The 20,019-nt window shown below is 40.6% G+C and overlaps 1 protein-coding gene across 5 annotated transcripts in view; it reads left to right on the top strand.

Annotated features, from left to right (window-relative positions):
• Window positions 1-289: 289 nt before the first annotated feature.
• The window catches only part of MITF (microphthalmia-associated transcription factor), a 95,743-nt gene continuing 76,013 nt past the window's right edge, over window positions 290-20,019 (top strand). For all 5 annotated transcript variants that reach the window (XM_005885053.2, XM_005885054.2, XM_005885055.2 and 2 more), the window contains exons 1-2: window positions 290-395; window positions 16,625-16,874. In XM_005885053.2, the coding sequence (XP_005885115.1) occupies window positions 340-395; window positions 16,625-16,874 (306 nt within the window). In that variant the 5' untranslated portion in view covers window positions 290-339. The remainder of the gene's footprint in view (window positions 396-16,624; window positions 16,875-20,019) is intronic.

The raw sequence follows: 20,019 nt of genomic DNA on the forward strand, positions 1-20,019 counted from the left end.
ATCTCTCCTTTCTTGTCCTCTAAGCATGGTCAGCGCCGCAAGCCTCAGCAGTCCCTGCACTCTGGAGGGCTGAGTGGGCCCACGTCGGCCTGGCCGCCTGGGTCCTTGCAGAGCCCTGTGCTGTGTGAGGCAGCATTTTGTCCTGCAGGTACAGTAGGTACTGGATTAAACAGGTCTGCTGTTGCAGACAGACACCAGGCACCTTTTAGCAGGAGCTGTGTTTGGATTGGAGTTTCTAGGGCCTTATCAGGAGCCACCCCTAGTGACACAGCCAGTGCCAGGACTAACTTTGACTTTCATTCTTCGCCAAGGGCTTGCAGAACACCTTAAAGGAAAAAGATGGAGGCGCTGAGAGTTCAGATGTTCATGCCCTGTGCCTTTGAGAGCTTGCATCTGTAAGTGAAGTCTTATTCTGGAAATAATCCAGGGACCACTTAGCAGGAGTTATTTTTGTTTTAAGGGGAAGGCCAGAGAAAGGGAAGGTTTTATTGGGAGTTAAAACACTGGAACTGTTCCTTGTGGTTTTATTCAGCTTGCACTGTGCCTCTAGGTGGGCATGACAAGGAGAAGAGAGAAATTAGGGGGAATCAGAATGCTAGCCTCTTTGCCTTTCTGTTTAAAATTGAATGTTGGTGTTAAATTAATAATTCTAAAAAATGGCTGCGTGCAAAATTCTCCGAACAGGGCTTGATTTATGATTACAAGGTAGACTGTAGTCCAGCTTGTTAGGAATTGGAAAGGATTTTCTCAGGAAAAAGAGTGTGCTTAATAATAACATTGTTAGAACTGTCCCTTTGCAGACACTTGGGTTTTTCTTCTTTTTCACTCCTGACTGGAATGGTAACAGTTGCATTAATAAACATATCATTTGCATTTCTATATATTGATTGTTTTCTCTTTGAGAGGAAAACAAAACATCCAAACATCAGAATCATCTGCTGGGCATATACATGTAGAACAAATTCTGAAATAGTCAGTTTCAAAAAAAAAAAGTACTAAAATGGAGAAATACTAAATGGATGATACCTCTCCCCACCTTCTTTAACATTTACTTTCAATGTTAGGTGATAAGATTTGCAAATAATACTAAGAGCTGTGTTCCTGGGTGAATAGGCATTCAGGCAAATCAACTTATGCAAAAGCCACCTCTGGGCTTAATAATTATTTACTGAGCGTTCCTGGGTCATGAGAGAGGCTCTGATTAAGTCAGGAAAGCATTATGTTCAGCAGCTTGTGAAGGTGTTTAAAGACGGCAAGAATAATGGAAAAATACTAAATGTAGCTGAACTATTTTGAGAATCTGATTCTTGAAAGAAAATTCCCACAAATTTAAATGTGGCTAAAGTTCATTTTCAGTAGGTATATCTTAAAAGATCTTATAGAAGCTATTAAAATGATTTCAAATTTCTTGTGCTGTTTTTGCTGCATCGAGTTTACTTTTATAGATTTTTTTTCATGCTGTATGTCATTAAAACAGTTTAATTACTTATCTCTTTAAAATGATAATTTCTATGAACAAAGTATATACATATATAATTATGTCTTTAAAATGGCATCATGCTAAAAGCGTTTAAATTTCTACTTTGTAAAGCAGATAATAGTGAGATGATAATCACCCCTTGTGATTCATACTTCATAAGAATGTCCTCTATAAGTTAATAATTTTTAAAATATTAATTTTAAATTGCTGGATGTTGTGAATGGCTAAACGTGTCATTCTGATGCACAGTGGTGTTGCCACCCTTGAATGAGTGCCCAAGTTCATCTTGATTTCAACTACTTTTGCTTAATTACTTTGAAGTTTTGTTCTGGTTAACAGAAATACTTGCCGTGGGAGCATGCTTTCCCTGCAGACTTGCAGAATGAAATTCTTAGCACATATTGCTGACAAACCTTGTCCACTGAGCTGTTGCCCATTAACTTCTTTGTGCCTGTTATTTCAGGGAGGGCGCACCCTGTGAGTTAATTGTTTCTTTTGTATTTTCCTCTAGGAAAGAAAGGCACAGCATAGCAACATTCTAAGAGTTTGGGCTTCCTAGAAAATCACTTCAGTTTTCACTATTTGTGAGATGCTGAGATGTTCAAAGGGTGCGAGTGCAGGAATTAAAACGCATGGCGAAGAAGTCCTAGCCAAGCTTTTACTGACTGTCTATATGGGGTGTTGACCACGGCTCATTAACACATTTGCTTCTTATATCCGCTGGATGACAGGTACTTTTTCCTGCCTGTTTTGCAAATGAGAACATGGAGGTGTGGGCAGGTGAAGTCACATAGCTGAAGGGGGAGAGCCAGGACTCAGCCTGGGTGTGCCGGCTGTTCCTTGTCTGTCCTGTGGATTTTCATTCAAGATCCTGAATCAGTTGACATTTCTTCCTCTGCCTTTTTATGGACGGGTTTCTCCAAGCCCAGATTTCTGAATTACCCAAACTTTAACTCATTTCAGCTATTGAGGGGCCACCTAGAGTCCAATGCTACAGAATTGTCTATCAAGTGTATTTCCTTATGTTGAATTAGCTATTGATTATAAGGCAACTGTTTGAGGGAGGAGAAAACTCTATTAAATATATACATTGATTATAAGATCTGTTTTGATTTGGAAAGTCTTAAAGTGCAAAGGGAAAATTTGTCTTAGAATTAAGGAAATACGGTCTCTAGAACTCAGATCTCCTTGGAAAAAACGTGTCTCTGTCACTGGATGATTTAAGCAAATTGAGTGAAGGTCTTCCAACACCAAGGTTCTAGTATTATCTGACTTTATGAGGTGGGGTATTTGTTAGGGTAGAGACACCAAATTTACCCATTGAGCATGTATTTATTCATCCTACTATGTGCCACATATTCTTCTAGTTGCTGGGGAATAGAAATGTGAATAAAACAAAAATTCCTGTCTTCATGAATAACCAGGTATATTCCAGCTCCATCACTAAGTTTAGGGGCCTCATCGTCATGGTCCAACATGGCTGCTGGGGCTCCTGCCATTACAGTCAAATTCCAGGGAACATGATGGCAGAAGTTTCAAAGAATGCTCTATCTCTCTCTTTCTTTTTAATTCTTTATTGTTGAAAGTATTACATATGTCTCCTTTCCCCCTCATTGACTTCTCCCTGCCCACCCCTGCCCCCTAGCACATGCCTTTATTCCCCTACTGTCTGTGTCCATTGGTTATAATTATATGCATGCACACAAGTCCTTTGGTTGATCTCTTACCACGCCTCCCTTCCCCTGACTTCCCTCTAAGGTTTGACTCTCTGTTTGATGCTTCTATGTCTCTGTATCTATTTTTGTTCATCAGTTGTTCATTATATTCCACAAATGAGTGAGATCATGTGATATTTATCTTTCTCCAACTGGATTATTTTCTTAGCATAATGTTTTCCAGGTCCGTCCATGCTGTTGAAAATGGAAAGAGTTCTTTCTTTTTTACAGCAGCATAGTATTCCATTGCATAGATGTACCACATTTTTTTAATCCACTCATCTGCTGATGGGCACTTAGGCTGTTTCCAAATCTTAGCTATGGTGAATTGTGCTGCTATGAACATATGGGTGCATATGTCTTTTCTGATTGGTGTTTCTTCTGGTTTGGGATATATTCCCAGAAGTGGGATCACTGGGTCAAATGGGAGTTCCATTTTTAACTTTTTGAGGAAACTCCATACTGTTCTTCACAGCGGCTGCACCAGTCTGCATTCCCACCAGCAGTGCACAAGGGTTCCTTTTTCTCCACATCTTCGCCAGCACTTGTTTGTTGATTTGTTGTTGATAGCCATTCTGATAGGAGTGAGATGGTACCTCATTGTTGTTTTGATTTGCATCTCTCAGATGATTAGTGACTTTGAGCATGTTTTCATATGTCTCTTGACCTTGTGTATGTTCACTTTTGAAAAGTATCTATTTAGGTCCTTTGCCCATTGTTTTGCTGGATTGTTTATCTTCCTCCTGTTAAGTTGTTTGAGTTCCCTGTAAATTTTGGAGATTAAACCCTTACCAGAGATAACATTGGCAAATATGTTCTCCCATGCAGTGGGCTCTCTTGTTGTTTTGTTGATGGTTTCTTTTGCCGTGCAGAAGCTTTTTATTTTGATATCGTCCCACTTGTTTATTTTCTCCTTAGTTTCTATTGTCTTAAGAGATGTGTCGGTAAAGATATAGCTATGAGATATGTCTGATATTTTACTGCCCATGGATTCTCCTAAGATTTTTATGGTTTCCCATCTTACGTTTAATCTTTTATCCATTTTGAGTTTATTTTTGTGTATGGTGTGAGTTGGTGGTATAGTTTCATTTTTTTTGCTTGTATCTGTCCAGTTTTCCCAACACCATTTATTGAAGAGACTGTCTTGACTCCATTGTATGCTCTTGCCTCCTTTGTCAAATATTAATTGAGCATAATGGCTTGGGTCAATTTCTGGGTTCTCTGTTCTGTTCTACTGGTCTATATGTCTGTTCTTGTGCCAGTACGAGGCAGTTTTGAGAACAGTGGCTTTGTAATATAGTTTGATATCTGGTATTGTGATTCCTCCAATTTTGTTCTTCTTTCTCAGGATTGCCGCGGCTATTCTGGGTCTTTTTTAATTCCATATAAATTTTTGGAAAGTTTGTTCTAGATCTGTGAAGTATGCCGTTGGTATTTTAATGGAGATTGCATTGAATCTATAGATTGCTTTGGGTAGTATGGACATTTTAATGATGTTGATTCTACCAATCCATGAACATGATATATTCTTCCACTTGTTTATATCTTCCTCTATCTCTTTTTTCAACGTCCTGTAGTTTTCCAAGTACAGTTTTTTTACCTCCTTAGTTAAGTTTATTCCTAGGTATCTTAATTTTTTTTTGTTGAAATGGTTAATGGGATTATTCTTTTAGTTTCTCTTTCTGTGAATTTGTTATTGGTGTATAAAAATGCCATAGATTTCTTGGTGTTAATTTTGTATCCTGCTACATTGCTGGTATTTTCTAAAATGTCACAAAAACCATTTATGGTACACCAGAGCACATCAAATGGCCTAATCAGAAATGGATATTGGCCCTTGTAAATCAACATCCAGCATTCAGCCTTATGAAGTCTTCAGGGATGGTTTGATTCAGGTGCTCACTGTCATCCAAACACCAGCTCCTTCTTTATTCTTCCTTATTTTCAGTTCTCTGTTCCTCTTTCTTCTGGTTTGGCTTTTTTCTTTTTCCAGATAGGTCCAGGAAATTTCAGATTTACATTCTACATTCTACCACTTTCCCAAACTTTAAAGAGAGTTATTTTATCCCAGTAGTTCTAGTCAAGGGCATAGAGCTGACTCTTATTGGACGATCTTGTAGCACGAGCTTCAATGTGATTGGCCAGCCTGGGTGTGTCTCTATGCCTGGAATTAGTAGCACCACCATAACCTCATGAACTGAAAGTGAGCAGGCTGGTTCTTCAAAGTGAAATCAAGGTATTTTGCCAAAGAAGTGGGACAGGATCCTGGGCAGGCATCGATAACATGTGACAACCATAGGCCATCACTCCTATGTGTCAGGCTGCCTCCTTCACCTGGACTGCTCCTGAGACCACAGTTTGTACTTCTGTCTCAATTTCTACACAGTATGCAAACTTGGTCAGCATGCAATAATTATTAAGTGATGGTAGGGTAAGGCTTCCCAGTCTTCTCTGACCTATTAGGATGTGGTCCAGACAAGTCCACAGAGCATACCGTGTGCCTGAGGCAGTTGTTTGAGTAAGGATAGAAGGGCTTTCTGTCTTTGAAAAGATCCTTGCAATTATTTTCACACTGATGACTGAGTTCTGTCATTAGATTGTCCAAGTTTGGGATAAAAAGTTCTCCCTTCTAAAATACTCTAGGTGGGATATCATGCCACGCCGTGCCAATTACACACACTCATAGGGGATGCATTTTTCAGAACCTTTTAAGACACGGCAGCTGGGTGTGAATGGGAGTAGAGTGTGGTCTAGTAGAAGGAGGCTTGTTGTGAAGACAGAAAGCTTGAGTGTGGGCCACACCAACCCCATCTGCTTTAGAACCATGTGATGCTCTGACTCTCGGACACAGTTTCTTGAAGGGAGTAGAGTGCTAAGAGTATGCCACACTATAGTGCCATCTTTGGGAATGGAGAACAGTGTAGTCATAAAGTGAGGAAATGGCATCCTCATATCCTTGGTTGAAAATGCTGAGATGGACCTTCTCCTTAGTTGGAGTGTATAGAAGTGAGAAACTCTTTGGGAGTGGTGAAAATAACCAAATTTTAAAAATTCTGATGATAAAAGTTGCCTGGAAGAACATTGTTCATATGTTACTGAGATCTGTTAAACATTTTTGGTCATCACTCCTAGTTAAAGAGTTTTTTTCAATCAAACTCTCTTAATATATTTTTATTTTATTTTATAAACTAGAGGCCCAGTGCAGAAAAATTTGTGCACTCGGGGGAGGTCCCTCAGCCCGGCCTGTGCCCTCTCGCAGTCTGGGACCCCTCAGGGGATGACCACCTGCTGGCTTAGGCCTGCTCCCTGGGGGATTGGGCCTAAGCTGGCAGTCAGACATCCCACTGGCAGCCCGGGAGCCCTCAGGGGATGTCCACTTGCCAGCGGGGAGCAGGCCTAAGCTGCAGTCGGACATCCTTAGCGCTGCTGAGGAGGCGGGAGAGGCTCCCACCACCACCGCTGTACTGGCAGCCATCAGCCTGGCTTGTGGCTGAGCAGAGCTCCCCTTGTGAGAGCACACTGACCACCAGGGGGCAGCTCCTGCATTGAGCGTCTGCCCCCTGGTGGTCAGTGTGTGTCATAGCGACCAGTCATTCCCTGTGGTTCTGTGGTGAGGGTCAATTTGCATATTACCCTTTTATTATATAGGAGTGCCTGGCCAGCCTGGGTGAGGGGCTGATGGGTGTTTGCAGGCTGGCCACAGCCCCTTCAGTGTGGGGGTCCCCACTGGGGTGCCTGGCCATCCTGGGTGAGGGGCTGAGGGCTGTTTGCAGGCTGGCCACAGCCCCTTCAGTGTGGGGGTCCCCACTGGGGTGCCTGGCCATCCTGGGTGAGGGGCTGAGGGCTGTTTGCAGGCTGGCCACAGCCCCTTCAGTGTGGGGGTCCCCACTGGGGTGCCTGGCCATCCTGGGTGAGGGGCTGAGGGCTGTTTGCAGGCTGGCCACAGCCCCTTCAGGGTGTGGGGTCCTGCTGCGGTGCCTGGCCAGTCTGGGTGAGGGGCTGAGTGTCGTTTTCAGGCTAGCTAAGCCCCCAGCCACCCAAGCTCCCAGTGGAGGCTGGCTGGAAGCAGGTATCTGGGATTTATTTGTCTTTTATAATTGAAACTTTCTTGCATGAGCGGAGGCCACAGCTGGCTCAGGACAGGCGGGAAGCTTGGCTTCCTCCATTGCCCGGGGAACCAAGCCTACTGCTTGCTCCAGCTCCGTGGCTGCCGGCCCGCCATCTTGGTTTGCATATAGTCTCTCTAATTGGCTGGTGGGCATGGCTTGGGGCGTAGCAAAGGTACGGTCAATTAGCATCTTTGTCTTTTATTAGTGTAGATTGTGTACATGTGCCACTGGACTAATATTATAGTATGCAAGATGTACAAAAATACATAATAAAAATGATGGAATATATACATATACACATATGTATATATGCACACATATCTATATAATAAAAGCCTAAGTGACCTTTATGGTGGAACGACCAGAACGACGGGTTGCTCAATGCTGGAGCTGCCCCCTGGTAGTCGGTGTGCTCCCAAAGAGGGAGCACCGCTCAGCCAGAAGCCGAGCTCATGGCTGGCAAGCGCAGCGGCAGTGGCGGGAGCCTCTCCCGCCTTCGCTGCAGGTGGGTGGTAGGGAGCGAGAGGTCTTGGACTGCGAGAGTTCCGAACTGTGAGAGGGTTGTCTGACTGCTGGCTTAGGCCCGATCCCCGGGGAGATCGGGCCTAAGCCAGCAGGTGGACATCCCCCGACGGGTCCTGGACTGCGAGGGGTCCTGGACTGCGAAAGGGCACAGGCCAGGCTGAGGGACCTGCCCAAGCCCCCAGTGCACAAATTTCGTGCACCAGGCATTTTTTTGTACCCTCTTTTAGAAGAATATTGATGTATTGGGAACATTATTATGGTTCTCTTGATTTTGAGCTAATCAATTATTGAGATTACTCTTAATGGTACCTGCTAAAGGTCCAAGTTAAGGAACATTGATCTTAAATATATGAGAGCCTCCAATTTTTAATCAACTAATGGGGTCTACTTGTTGAACAAAGGAGATTTCAGATTTTAACTTATATATTATTGCTGGTTCTTACTTTTTAGTATGTTTTCCTCCTCCTGTCAGTGAAAGGCACACAGCCCCAGAGGCAGGAGTCCCATCCACTGTGGACACCGTGATGTCCCTCAGAGTCAGAGAACCTGGCCTTTGGAACACATTCAAATATTTGTCAAAGGAAAGAAGAGGAGAAAGACTAGCTACACCCTGCAAGCCCTTTTTATTTTTTCTGCACCAGAAACCGGTAGTATTGGTAGTTTGGGCTGGTAATATTACTGGGAAATGCTGGAATTTTGGCAGGTCTTCATCTTTTGGTTTGAGTTTTGACCAGTAAAACCCAACGTGGCAAAAGTCCAGAAGATCTCAATTTTTGAAGCCGAACTGTGAAATCTGGTACTTTCACATTTCCACGGTTAGACTCTCGGCTACTTTAAGTACAAATGACAGTTTCTTACTTTCTTATTTCGATTCAAATATTTTCTTATTGGTACTTGCCTCCATGGTACATGGTGAAAAAGTCATCCTTAAATTTGCAAAGTGATTGCTCTGGAAGGACTGGAAAGATGTGCAATAATTCCGAAGTGTTCGATTGTCAAGTAGAAAGACATATCCATTTTCCCGCGCACACTTCAGTGAGTTTTGCACTCGAAGGCACTTTCAAAAGACTCCTGAGATTTTCTTCTAGCTGACAGAACAATCTGGCCAGGGCAGTTTCCGTAGATATAGCCTGTGTTCCTTTTAGTTGTGATAATGTAGTTCTGTTGTAACCATAAAGGTCCACAGGCATTTTCTGGACTAATGTTTTTGTCTGCCTGGGTTTAGGGCCCCTTGGCAGGCTGAGCAGTCCTCCTATTCCATCTCATTCCACACATTGATTCTGTATTGGAAGGACTCTTCAGAGCTCCTGCCAGGCTTCCGGAGGTGGGCACGGAGTGCGAATTTCCTCAGAGAAGGACGGAAGTACTCTGGTCTAAGAACCAGAGATGTGGGTTCACATGCCAGCTGCAACTAAAGGGCTGGGTGAACCTGGGTGTTTGACTATTAGTTTCCAAACATGGATAGACATCAGAATCAACTGCAGAATATTTTTTAAAGATTTTTTTATTGATTTTTAGAGAGAGAGGGAGTGGGAGAAAGAGAAACATTGATGTGAGAGAGAATATCAGTTGACTGCCTCATGTACACCTCTTGCCAGGAATTGAGCCCAAAACCTGGGCATGTGCCCTGACCGGGAATTGAACCAGCAACATTTTGTGCATAGGACACGCCCAACCAACTGAGCCATATTGGCCAGGGCAACTGTAGAATTTTTGTAGACATATTGATTCCTGGGACTTACCTAAACTGAAATCAATTTCTAAGGATGGAGACTGGGCATTTTGATTTTAGACAGGTACTCCGCTGATTTTGTGACAGCCAGCCTTGTGCGTTTGGAAACCCAGTGGCTTAGCCCCTCCATGACATAGCTTTCTCACTCGTACTTTGCGAAGCTGATGTTACTGTGCCTTTCTGTGTCTCTGCTGTGGATGTGAACATCACGTTGTACTTTCCTGTGCAGACTCACACTGTGCCCTAGTGCAGGCAAGTGCTAGGCTTGGAGCTCTATCAACTGAATGATTATAATGAATATTAATTTTTCCTGGAGAAAGATACTAGGACTTTTACTTTATGACTCAGGGGATAATCGCAGGATAAATTATCTTCTCTCTTCACCTTTGAACACTTTGTCAAGTTCTCTGATTTAAATATGGATGCCTAAACCCTAAAAGACGGATCTGCTATGGTCCAGACTTGCATCAGGAATGAAGTAGCATGTTCAGTTTTCTACTCTTTTTTTTTTTTTTTTACTAATTTTTGAACTCTGTTCCCATTTATTGGACTATGTTTTAGGCATGTGCTTAGCTTTTTTTAAATTGAATTTATTTGGGTTTCATTGGTTTACAAGACCATTCAGGTTTCAAGTGTACAACTAAAAAAATGTGGGCTGCTTGACGAATTTGCATGCCATCCTTGCAGGGGCCATGCTCATCTTCTGTGCATTGTTCCAACCTCAGTGATGTGCTGCCAAAATGAGCACCATATGCTTAGCTTTTTACCTCTATTACAAATTTTAATCTTCATCACAGTGCTGACAGGCAGATGTATTAAATATAAATACTCTTTATAAATAAGAAAAATTGAAGCTCAGAGATGGACTAATTTGGCCACAGTTACAAGTTAGTAAATGGCAGAGCTTGATTCTGTGTGAGGAAATGAAAAGAGGAAATGCAGGGGAAAGTTTATCAGCTCCTTCAGCCTAGAGAACAAGTTCCAACTGACCTCCAGTCTCCTACCATGAGACCCTGGTGTGGAGGCCAGAGCCTGAGCCATAGGCCTCGTAAAGGGTTTGGCAGCACTGTCACCGGTGAGGAGTAGGCAGGCAGATAGTGCTTAGATGCTGGGGTAATGGATTGCATGGAATTTCTGATATACTTAAGTGGTCAATGAAGGCAGTAGAATTAACTATTTGAATTTAGAATATACCAAATAATTTGGAGCACAAGTCGTCACGTATCTGTGGCTACCTGTTGTCCATATTCCAACTGCTGGGTCAAGCACTTTAACTTAGTTAACAAGCTCATTTAATCAACACCGTACCTTTGGGAAGAACATTCTGGAGAGGCTCAGAGAGGTGGAAGGGCTCCTTAAAAATCACTGCTCACCAGGGACTGAACTAGAATGCGAGCCCCATTGATGTCAGTCGCAGCTCACTGTGCTGTGATGCCCGCATCTCAGGGAGGTGTGAGTGGCTTCAGTGCGTCCTGTGTGAGCCAGCACAGGCTTTGGCCTCTTGGCTTCCAAATGGTGACTTCTTATGGCGAGTGTGTGCCTTCCCACATGGAACTAGGTAACAGTCAGATAATCTAGACAATTGACTTCATTTTAAGGCATCTCATCAAAACTGTATGTTCATGGCTTTAAACTCTGAGATCAGAGACCAGGTAGCCCCGCACCTGGCGGAGAGGAAGCACTCCCTAACTGAAGGGTGTCTTTCCAAAATGTATACACACACTTGAAATAATTATAAAGGCAGTGTTTACTAAAATACATTTCATTTTGAAAGTTGAGCTGTCAGCTGCTATAGTGTGTGTACATTTTTGGGGACACCCTGTATTTATTGAATATATGACCTTTACATAATCTGATTAAAAGGAATCAGACTCATGGAATTAGGATTATCTAAGGCAGGTTGAGCTTCTCTGGCCCTGGATGAGTTCAGTTCGCTTCTAGAATTAAATGCATTTGGACAGCTCTCCTTGCTTACTTACAGCAGAGACTTCAGTATCAGGGTCTTATTTTACAATAGACAGTTTAAAAACTAAGATTTTTTTAAAAGGAGCTAATAATTGGAAAAGTCACTTCTGCAAGGTTGTATTATAGAATTGTACTGAAACCTATATTATTTTATTAACCAATGTCACCCCAATAAATTCAATAAACATTTTTTTAAAAAGAAAAAAAATATGCTTTGTGGTCACTTGTAATGTTCTCACCTCAATTATGAGTTTAAAACATTTATGCTTATTTGTCCTGCTAACATTTAGAAGTGTGGATATCTTCATTTTTGTCTATAAGGTGATCATTACAGATTCAATTATTTTGAAGAGAAAGGGATGTTTAAAAGGTTGAAAGTGAAGCTGAGAACCTGGAGTTATCTTAATGACATAGAAATATCCCACAAGGAGGTGTGCAATGAAGTAACTGCAATCTTCCTTTGCACTTTATTTTTGGAAGATTTGTTAATAATGTCAACTAGTGAGCTCTGCTAGGTTTTCTTAGTGGGGTTTCCTTTTATTTACATGGATCTACTGCCTCAATATGCTTTATTTTCTGATTGGATAGTTCAGTAAATACTTTAAATGACATTGTTATCAACTTTAAAGTCCAAAGCCTTAATGTGGTTGGTAACTCGTAATTTTAACTTAAGGAGTCTCCAGAATGCTTTACTGTTAATTGACAGGCTTCCCCCGACCTCATCTTCCCCCTCCCCCTCCAAAAAAATCACAGCCAGTGGGCAGCTAATTAGTGCAATTATTCCACAGCTGCATTTGCTGCTGCACAAAGGGTTGCTCATGTTCCTATCACAAGGATCAGCGTCTCTGGAAACGTCCTAACCTGACAGGCTCTGAATGCTAAGACTGTTTATTTATTTATTTTAAATAGTGCCCCACCCTGCCCTTTTTTTTCTTCGTTTAGGGAAGTACTAGTACAGTTTATTTTTGCTGATCTTCTACCGGGTGAATACATTATTTTGAGTAATGGCTACTTTTATTATGTGGATGAGTACATGGTTTACTCATAAGCAGGGTATCAGCATTGTCCACTCTATGTGTGTCTGGAGGAAACAATGAAAAAAAGAGGGTTGGGTTGCTCTGGATTCTGAAGACTCCGAGCACCCCTGCGCTGGAGGCAGTCCCTGCGTTCCCCTCGGATCCAGTCCCCTTTTCTAGCCAAATGGTGACTTTGATCACTCAGGTCATTTTTTCATTTTCTGAAATTAGCAGCATATAGTTTGCCATTGGGAAAAATCATTATGGCTTTATTTAGCTTAGCAGGGGAAAGACTGAAAAAGAAATGTACCTGTAATTCCACTCCGACTCTGGCAACTTGGCAACTATGAACATCTCTAGGCATTCCCTGTAGTCATGGGTATTGTGAGCATGCACAGGCTGTTCTTATTTTAAATTAGAATGTAAATACATTTTTGTATCCTACTCTTTAATGTACTCTTATTACAGGCATTTTCCACTTTGCTCTGTAGTCTGTATTTTAAAAAATGCTATATTATCAAATTCATGTATCATTCATGTATTCTGATCTACTTTTTTTAAACCTATTTTATGCTTAAATCTCTTAAATGGTTTTATTATCCCCCCCAACTTTGTTCAGGTATAATTGACACAAATGGCATATATTTGGGGTATATATCTTCATGTATGTATTGGTTAAATGGTTAAAATCAAGCTACATAACACATCTGTCACCTCACATAGTTACCTTTTTTTTTTTTTTGTAATGAGAATAATCATTCCCTACAGCCTCCACACTGTATGTACCTCAGGTCCTCAGACCTTACGCATCTTGTAACAAAAACTTTGTGCCCTTTGGCCAGCAATTCCCTCCTAATTTACTTAACCATTCTCAACAAATTTAGGTGCATAGAACATTTAGCAACTTGAAAATAGCTTTGTAATGTCAGGTTTTCTACATTTTGAGTTATTTTCTTAGGAATGTTGTCCACGAATGAAGTTTTGAATCAGATTGTATGAACAGTTTCGCAGCTTTTGATAAGACCTTTAAGTTGTGCTCTTAAAAGACTGTAATGATACTTACCAGCAAAGGTCCAGAGTGATGGTATCATTATACTTCTTAATTAGTGAACATTTAAAAAATTGGATCATATCTTGAATACTATTTTGCATCTGGCTTTTCTAAGTTTATTATATTTTGTCCCCCCAATACTTCCACTACTCACCTGACACCATACATACATGGTTATTACAATATTATTGACTGTATTCCCTATGCTGTACTTTACATCTCCTATTTTGTGACTATTTTATAACTACCAATTTGTACTTCTTAATCCCTTCAACTTTTTTTTTAATCTTCACTGGAGGATATGTTTAAAAAAATTTTAATTGATTTTTAGAGAAAGAGAGAAAGGAAGAGGGTGTGAGAGAGAAACATCGATGTGAGAAACATCCATCAGTTGCCTCTTGTACATGACCCGACTGGGAATCGACCGGGGATCGAACCCTCAACCTGGGTATGTGCCCTAACCTTGAATCGAACCCACAACCCATCAGTGAATGGGATGTTGCTCCAACCAACTGAGCCTCACTGGCCAGGGCAATCCCTTCTTTTTCACCCACAGTCCCCCAAGCCCCTCCCCTCTGGCAACTATTTATTCTCTGTGTGTATGAGTCTGTTTCTGTTTTGTTTGTTCATTTATTTTGTTCTTTAGATTCCATATATAAGTGAAATCACATGGTATTTGTGTTTCTTTGAATGACTTATTTGGTCCATCTGTGCTATTGCAAATGGTAAAATATATGGTTGTCTAACTCCTATTCTGTACACCTGAAACTAATACAAATAATATTGAATGTAAACTGATTAAAAATAAAATTTTAAGTTCTTTTCAATAAAATAAAATATGTAACAAATAAAGTATCCCTAAAAGAACAAATAAAAATAAGTAGATTATACTGTGTAGTTTTTACTCAGAACAATACATACATTTCTCTACCATTGTAATGGCTGCGTAGTGTTACATTATATGAACCTGCCACAGTTTAGGGAAATGGGTAAATAGGTTAACTGCCTGCTGGCCCTCTGTGATGGCGTTTCTGGGAGTGTGGGCAGGGCAAGCATAGACATTTCTTCATCCTCACTTGCAGAGTCTGAAAGAATTCATGAGGATGGTCGATGATTTAAAGGCTTTATTTTGTTGTTTTGTTAGAAGGTAAAGACAATACTGGGGTTTATGGTCAAAAAAGCTGCTTCCCTTGAAGAGTGACACAGGAGTGAATCTTTTCTCGAATGTCACCTTTCTCCATTTCCAGATGCTAAGGTTTTGCACTGTTTGTCCTGAACATAGCTTTTAGAAAAGCACATTGCGGGAGGCCAAGAGCCTCTCAGACTCCATCCCAACCCAATACACTTCCCTTTGGCATCACTGAGGGCTTCTGACTGCAGTTTTGTGTGTGAGGAAAATCCCTCTGTTTCAGTTTTAGCCCTTCAGGCAGCTTAAATCTAAACCTCATTCCTGTTGTTAGTTTTTTTAGTAAAAGTGGACAAAGGGATAGTCCTTTAAATATGAAAAATAATCCCATGTTGTAAGACTGCTATAAACATATCCCTCTCTTTCTACTGTATTTTAATATTATATATGTTTTTATGGACAATAAGAGATCAACCGAAGGACTTGTATGCATGCATATAAGCATAACCAATGGACATAAGACACTGGGGGGTAGGGGAAGCAGGGGGAATGTCAAGGGTGCGGGAAGGAGACATATGTAATACTCTTTGTAATACTTTAAGCAATAAAACAGAATTAAAAAAAGATACAATTAATAAAGTATGATTAATAAAAAATGGAAATAAAGAACAGTTAAATTTTCTAAGTAATTACAGCAACAGTGACTATTATTGAGGCAATAATACATGGTATGGTGCTCATTGTACTAGGGCAGTGGTCGGCAAACTCATTAGTCAACAGAGCCAAATATCAACAGTACAATGATTGAAATTTCTTTTGAGAGCCAAATTTTTTAAACTTAAACTATATAGGTAGATACATTGTTATTAACTTAATTAGGGTACTCCTAAGGCTTAGGAAGAGCCACACTCAAGGGGCCAAAGAGCCGCATGTGGCTCGCGAGCCGCAGTTTGCCAACCACGGAACTAGGGGATTTATGTGAATTATTTTATTATTTTATCTAATTCTCACAAAACCCTTCTGAGCTAGGGCTTTAAAATATAATGATGCAATGAAAATTTCAAAAACACCTCCCACGTTCATAAATGGATAATTGGGCAACACCTATTGTCATCCCTCTGTTCTGGATGTGTTAATAACTGCTAATGTCATAGAACTGGCAAGATAAGTGATTGAAAACCATATTTAGGACAATTAGGAAGTCATTTCTTCGTCACTGGTGACTAGTGTCTAAGCATTAGAAATAATTTTGGGAAGAGTCAGTCCCCTGCCAGGAGAAGTCAGCTTCCTGGGGAACTCGCAGAGCGGTTAGGAAAGGGCACGCCAGCGTGCATCAGAAGGCATGCACAGAGAGAACCAGGCGGAGGAGCTGGGTGTCCAGCCAGCTTCTGCCCCTTTCCCAAGGGCTGAGGTCAAGTTCATTGTGAATATTTTCCTCCAAGTACTTCTTTCATTAATGATTTTTACTTCCTGTATCTTCGAAAAATGACCCCATTGGCGAAATGCACCTTTCCTTTAAAGTACTCCGTGTTAGTAAACATTTCAGACATCTTCGAGGAATTGGGACAACACGTAGTAGTTATTTGGTGAGATTTGGTTATAAAAAAGCAAATCAAGCAATTCACTTTTACATGTAGGAAACGGGTGCCATTGTGTGCATCGCTTCTCAGCCACATGATAAAATGCCTCAATGTAATCAAGATGACTTATTTTAATTCAACTGCTAATGACTTCCTTGCTGTCACCGCACGATTCTCAGTTATGTGGAGACTACTCTGCAGCTTGATTGCAATTGCACAGGCTCATTTCATGGGGTATCATACAAGTTAGGATACCCCAAATGCAAATTAAAGGTCTCATTAGGGAACTAAAAGTGCTTTTTTTTTCTTTTTGGTTTTCTCACAGCAGTTCCGAGGAGCATCCTGGGGCCTCCAAGCCTCCGTTAAGCTCCTCCAGCATGACATCACGTATCTTGCTACGCCAGCAGCTCATGCGTGAGCAGATGCAGGAGCAGGAGCGCAGGGAGCAGCAGCAGAGGCTGCAGGCGGCCCAGTTCATGCAGCAGCGAGTGCCTGCGAGTCCGACGCCAGCCATCAACGTCAGCGTGCCCACCACCCTTCCCTCTGCCGCCCAGGTGCCCATGGAAGTCCTTAAGGTACGTGTCGCTCTTGTTGGCTGGACGAGCCCTCTGCCAAACCAGCATTTTTCATTTTCTAGGTATTTTATTTGTCTGAATGTGTATTTGGTCCTAGCGACCCGTCTGAATCATGTCAGTCATCGCCAACCCCACCTATCCCTCCATGGCTTTGGATTGTAAGACAACTGCATGCTCTTGTCCCCTTAGTGCTGACCTTGTTTAATGAGAAAGAGTGATGTTCCATGAGAAATCACAAGTAGGAATGGGTGTCTGTTGTAGCCATATCTTTCCATCTTCCTTTGGGAAAGTTTAAAATGTAAAAGGAGCCTCTTCTAATAAGTTGTATGCATTTTCCCTTAATACATTCCATGGCCCTTCTTTAAGTTTCTTCTTTATGTAGTGAGTCATCTTGGCTATAGAGCCTGACTCTTTTAGAAGGTCTCTTCAGGTATAACCAGGATGAGCTTTCTCGCTTTCACTGCCAGAGGGCATGACCCTGGACTGCGGGGAGTTGTCTGTGTGGGTCTTTGATTCCGTGCTGGAGTGGAAGCTGTGGAGCCTGTTAGTCTCATTCCATCAGGGCCATGCAGCTTCCTAATTATGAGTAAAATTGTAACATCTGAGCGTAGACTTCCATCTCACACACGTGTCCTCCACATCGCATTGGGAGAGACTCCTAGTTTAAAGATAAACACTCCAACTCTTAAATATGACTGATGCAAGGAAAGTTCCCTTACTTAAAAAAGTTTTAACCCATTCACCTAATTGATTCATTCTGAAGAGTCTCGAGTTCGCTGTTCATTAAACAATGTGAACTTCACACATCGGTGACTCATTGCTGGTCTCTGCCTTCCTCTGTGTGCTCACAATACCATCTCCCACTAGTTAGAGTTTACTGTTAAAGCAAGTAGTGCAGCGGTTCTCAACCTGTGGGTCGCGACCCCTTTGGTGGTCGAACAACCCTTTCACAGGGGTAGCCTAAGACCATCCTGCATATCAGATATTTACATTATGATTCATAACAGTAGCAACATTACAGTTATGAAGTAGCAACGAAAATAATTTTATGGCTGGGTCACAACATGAGGAACTGTATTTAAAGGGCCAGAAGGTTGAGGACCACTAAAGTAGTGGGATGATATGTTATAACTGCGAAGCAATATGTGATCCTTCCCAGGAAGTAGGACAGAGAAGCTTTAAAAATAATTTAAAGTAAATTGTTTTTTACTTGCAAAGACTTTTTAAAAATGTAATGATGAAATAATAAAACTCTTTAATGGGGAAAAACACACGATTAAAATTCTGTTAGAGCAAAAAAGACCCAAACAGTTTAGCATAAAAGTTTACTCTAATGTGATCAAAATCTGGATATTGCCTCAATTAATAAATATTTTATCACTCCCCACCTCCCTCCCCCCAAACTAAAGACAAGGTTTTCTCTTGGGAATAGGTTGTATATTAAATCTTTGTGTTCTGTTTGGGTGAAGATTGGCAGTCAATAAGTTTTTATAGACTTAAGATTTATTTAAGACTTAAGTTTTCTAACTGTTTACAGATATCATAATTGTTTTGTCTATACTTTAGATCAGGGGTCCTCAAACTTTTTAAACAGGGGGCCAGTTCACTGTCCCTCAGACCGTTGGAGGGCCGGACTATAGTTTAAAAAAAAACTATGAACAAATTCCTATGCACACTGCACATATCTTATTTTGAAGTAAAAAAACAAAACGGGAACAAATACAATATTTGTATTTGCATGTGGCCCGAGGGCCGTAGTTTGAGGACCCCTACTTTAGATTATTTAAAGTTGTATGAATTAGTAAAAAATATGGAGAAATATGTCTATTTTATTCACTGTATTAGTCAACTTTTTATATCTGAAGGTCAAATTTTAGAAGAGATAACATGGGTTGTGTTAGTAGTAGTTTATGTATAATTCAAAGGTAATATTTGATATTACATTCAAGTATATTAATTGAAATCAATATTCCTATTAATGATGTTACATCCCATGGTGGGGAAGTTATCCAAATGCAAATGTGTTGAACCATTTCCATATCATCTTAAAAATGCACATCATTCCTAAATGTTCTTATTACTTAAAATATGTTATTTTAAAAATGATTAAAATTAAAATCTTTACTAAGTGGTTTGAATAACATACTTTTTTTCCTCATATGTTACAGTTTACTGGTAATACTGGCTTGAGCTGCAGTCCCCACAAGGTGTGACAGGAAAATGTCCAGAGTTAAAGCACAACTAAAGTGTTAGGACCAGGAGACTTAATCCAACTAAAAATGAACAATTGGCGAATTTATATTTCATGTTGAATATAGTTGATCTCTGCCGTGCATTTTTACACTTCACTTATGTAAAGTAGTAAAGTGTGTCATATGCATGAAGAACAGGAATTGTTGGCATAGCAATGAGGATGGTTTGATAGCTATTTAGGCAGATTTTAGTAACCTTAAGACCAAATAAAATGATTTCATATGACATTCTTAGAAATTCAAATAACATTTTTAAGGAGAGTCATATTAGCGATTGCTTCAGATACTTAAAGACGTGTACTTAATAAAAAATTGTTTACATATTTTTAAACGTGTTATGTGTAAAATATGAAATATTTGTTATAGAAAGGTGAGATAAATGTACTTTTTTCTTTTCCCATTTAAATCATAAGCATAATTTTATAAAGTAAATGGTTACTATCAAAAACAGTTAATTTGCTTAATCTTTGACCATTTTTCAGTGAATGTATGTATTCAAGGAATGAGTAATATCAAGTTTACCAATTGAGTGCATTATGATACAGATTATATTGAATGTGTGTTTCTGAGTGTAGCCTGAGTACACTCTTCATTTGATTTTTAAAGAGTTAAATTGCCCGGGCGGAACCCCCTGCTTCCCCTGTAGGCAGAGGCGCCTGTGCTGCAGGGAGAGTCCTGGGGAGATCTCAGGTCCCCTGGTTTTCTAGAACTTGATAGAAGATCACACACAGAAGCTGAACTTGCCAGCATGAGATAGGCTGTCAGTGGGCTGAGTAACTGATTTGAAAAGCTAAATGAGTGTTTCCAGGTTAATCCCTTTTTGGGGGGCAGTTATGCCTAAAATATATGAAGCTTTATAAAGTGCATTTAAAAATTGTTCACAGCATCTGGTA

The sequence above is a fragment of the Myotis brandtii genome, unplaced genomic scaffold (genome assembly GCF_000412655.1).
Source record: "Myotis brandtii unplaced genomic scaffold, ASM41265v1 scaffold89, whole genome shotgun sequence".
NCBI lineage: Eukaryota > Metazoa > Chordata > Mammalia > Chiroptera > Vespertilionidae > Myotis > Myotis brandtii.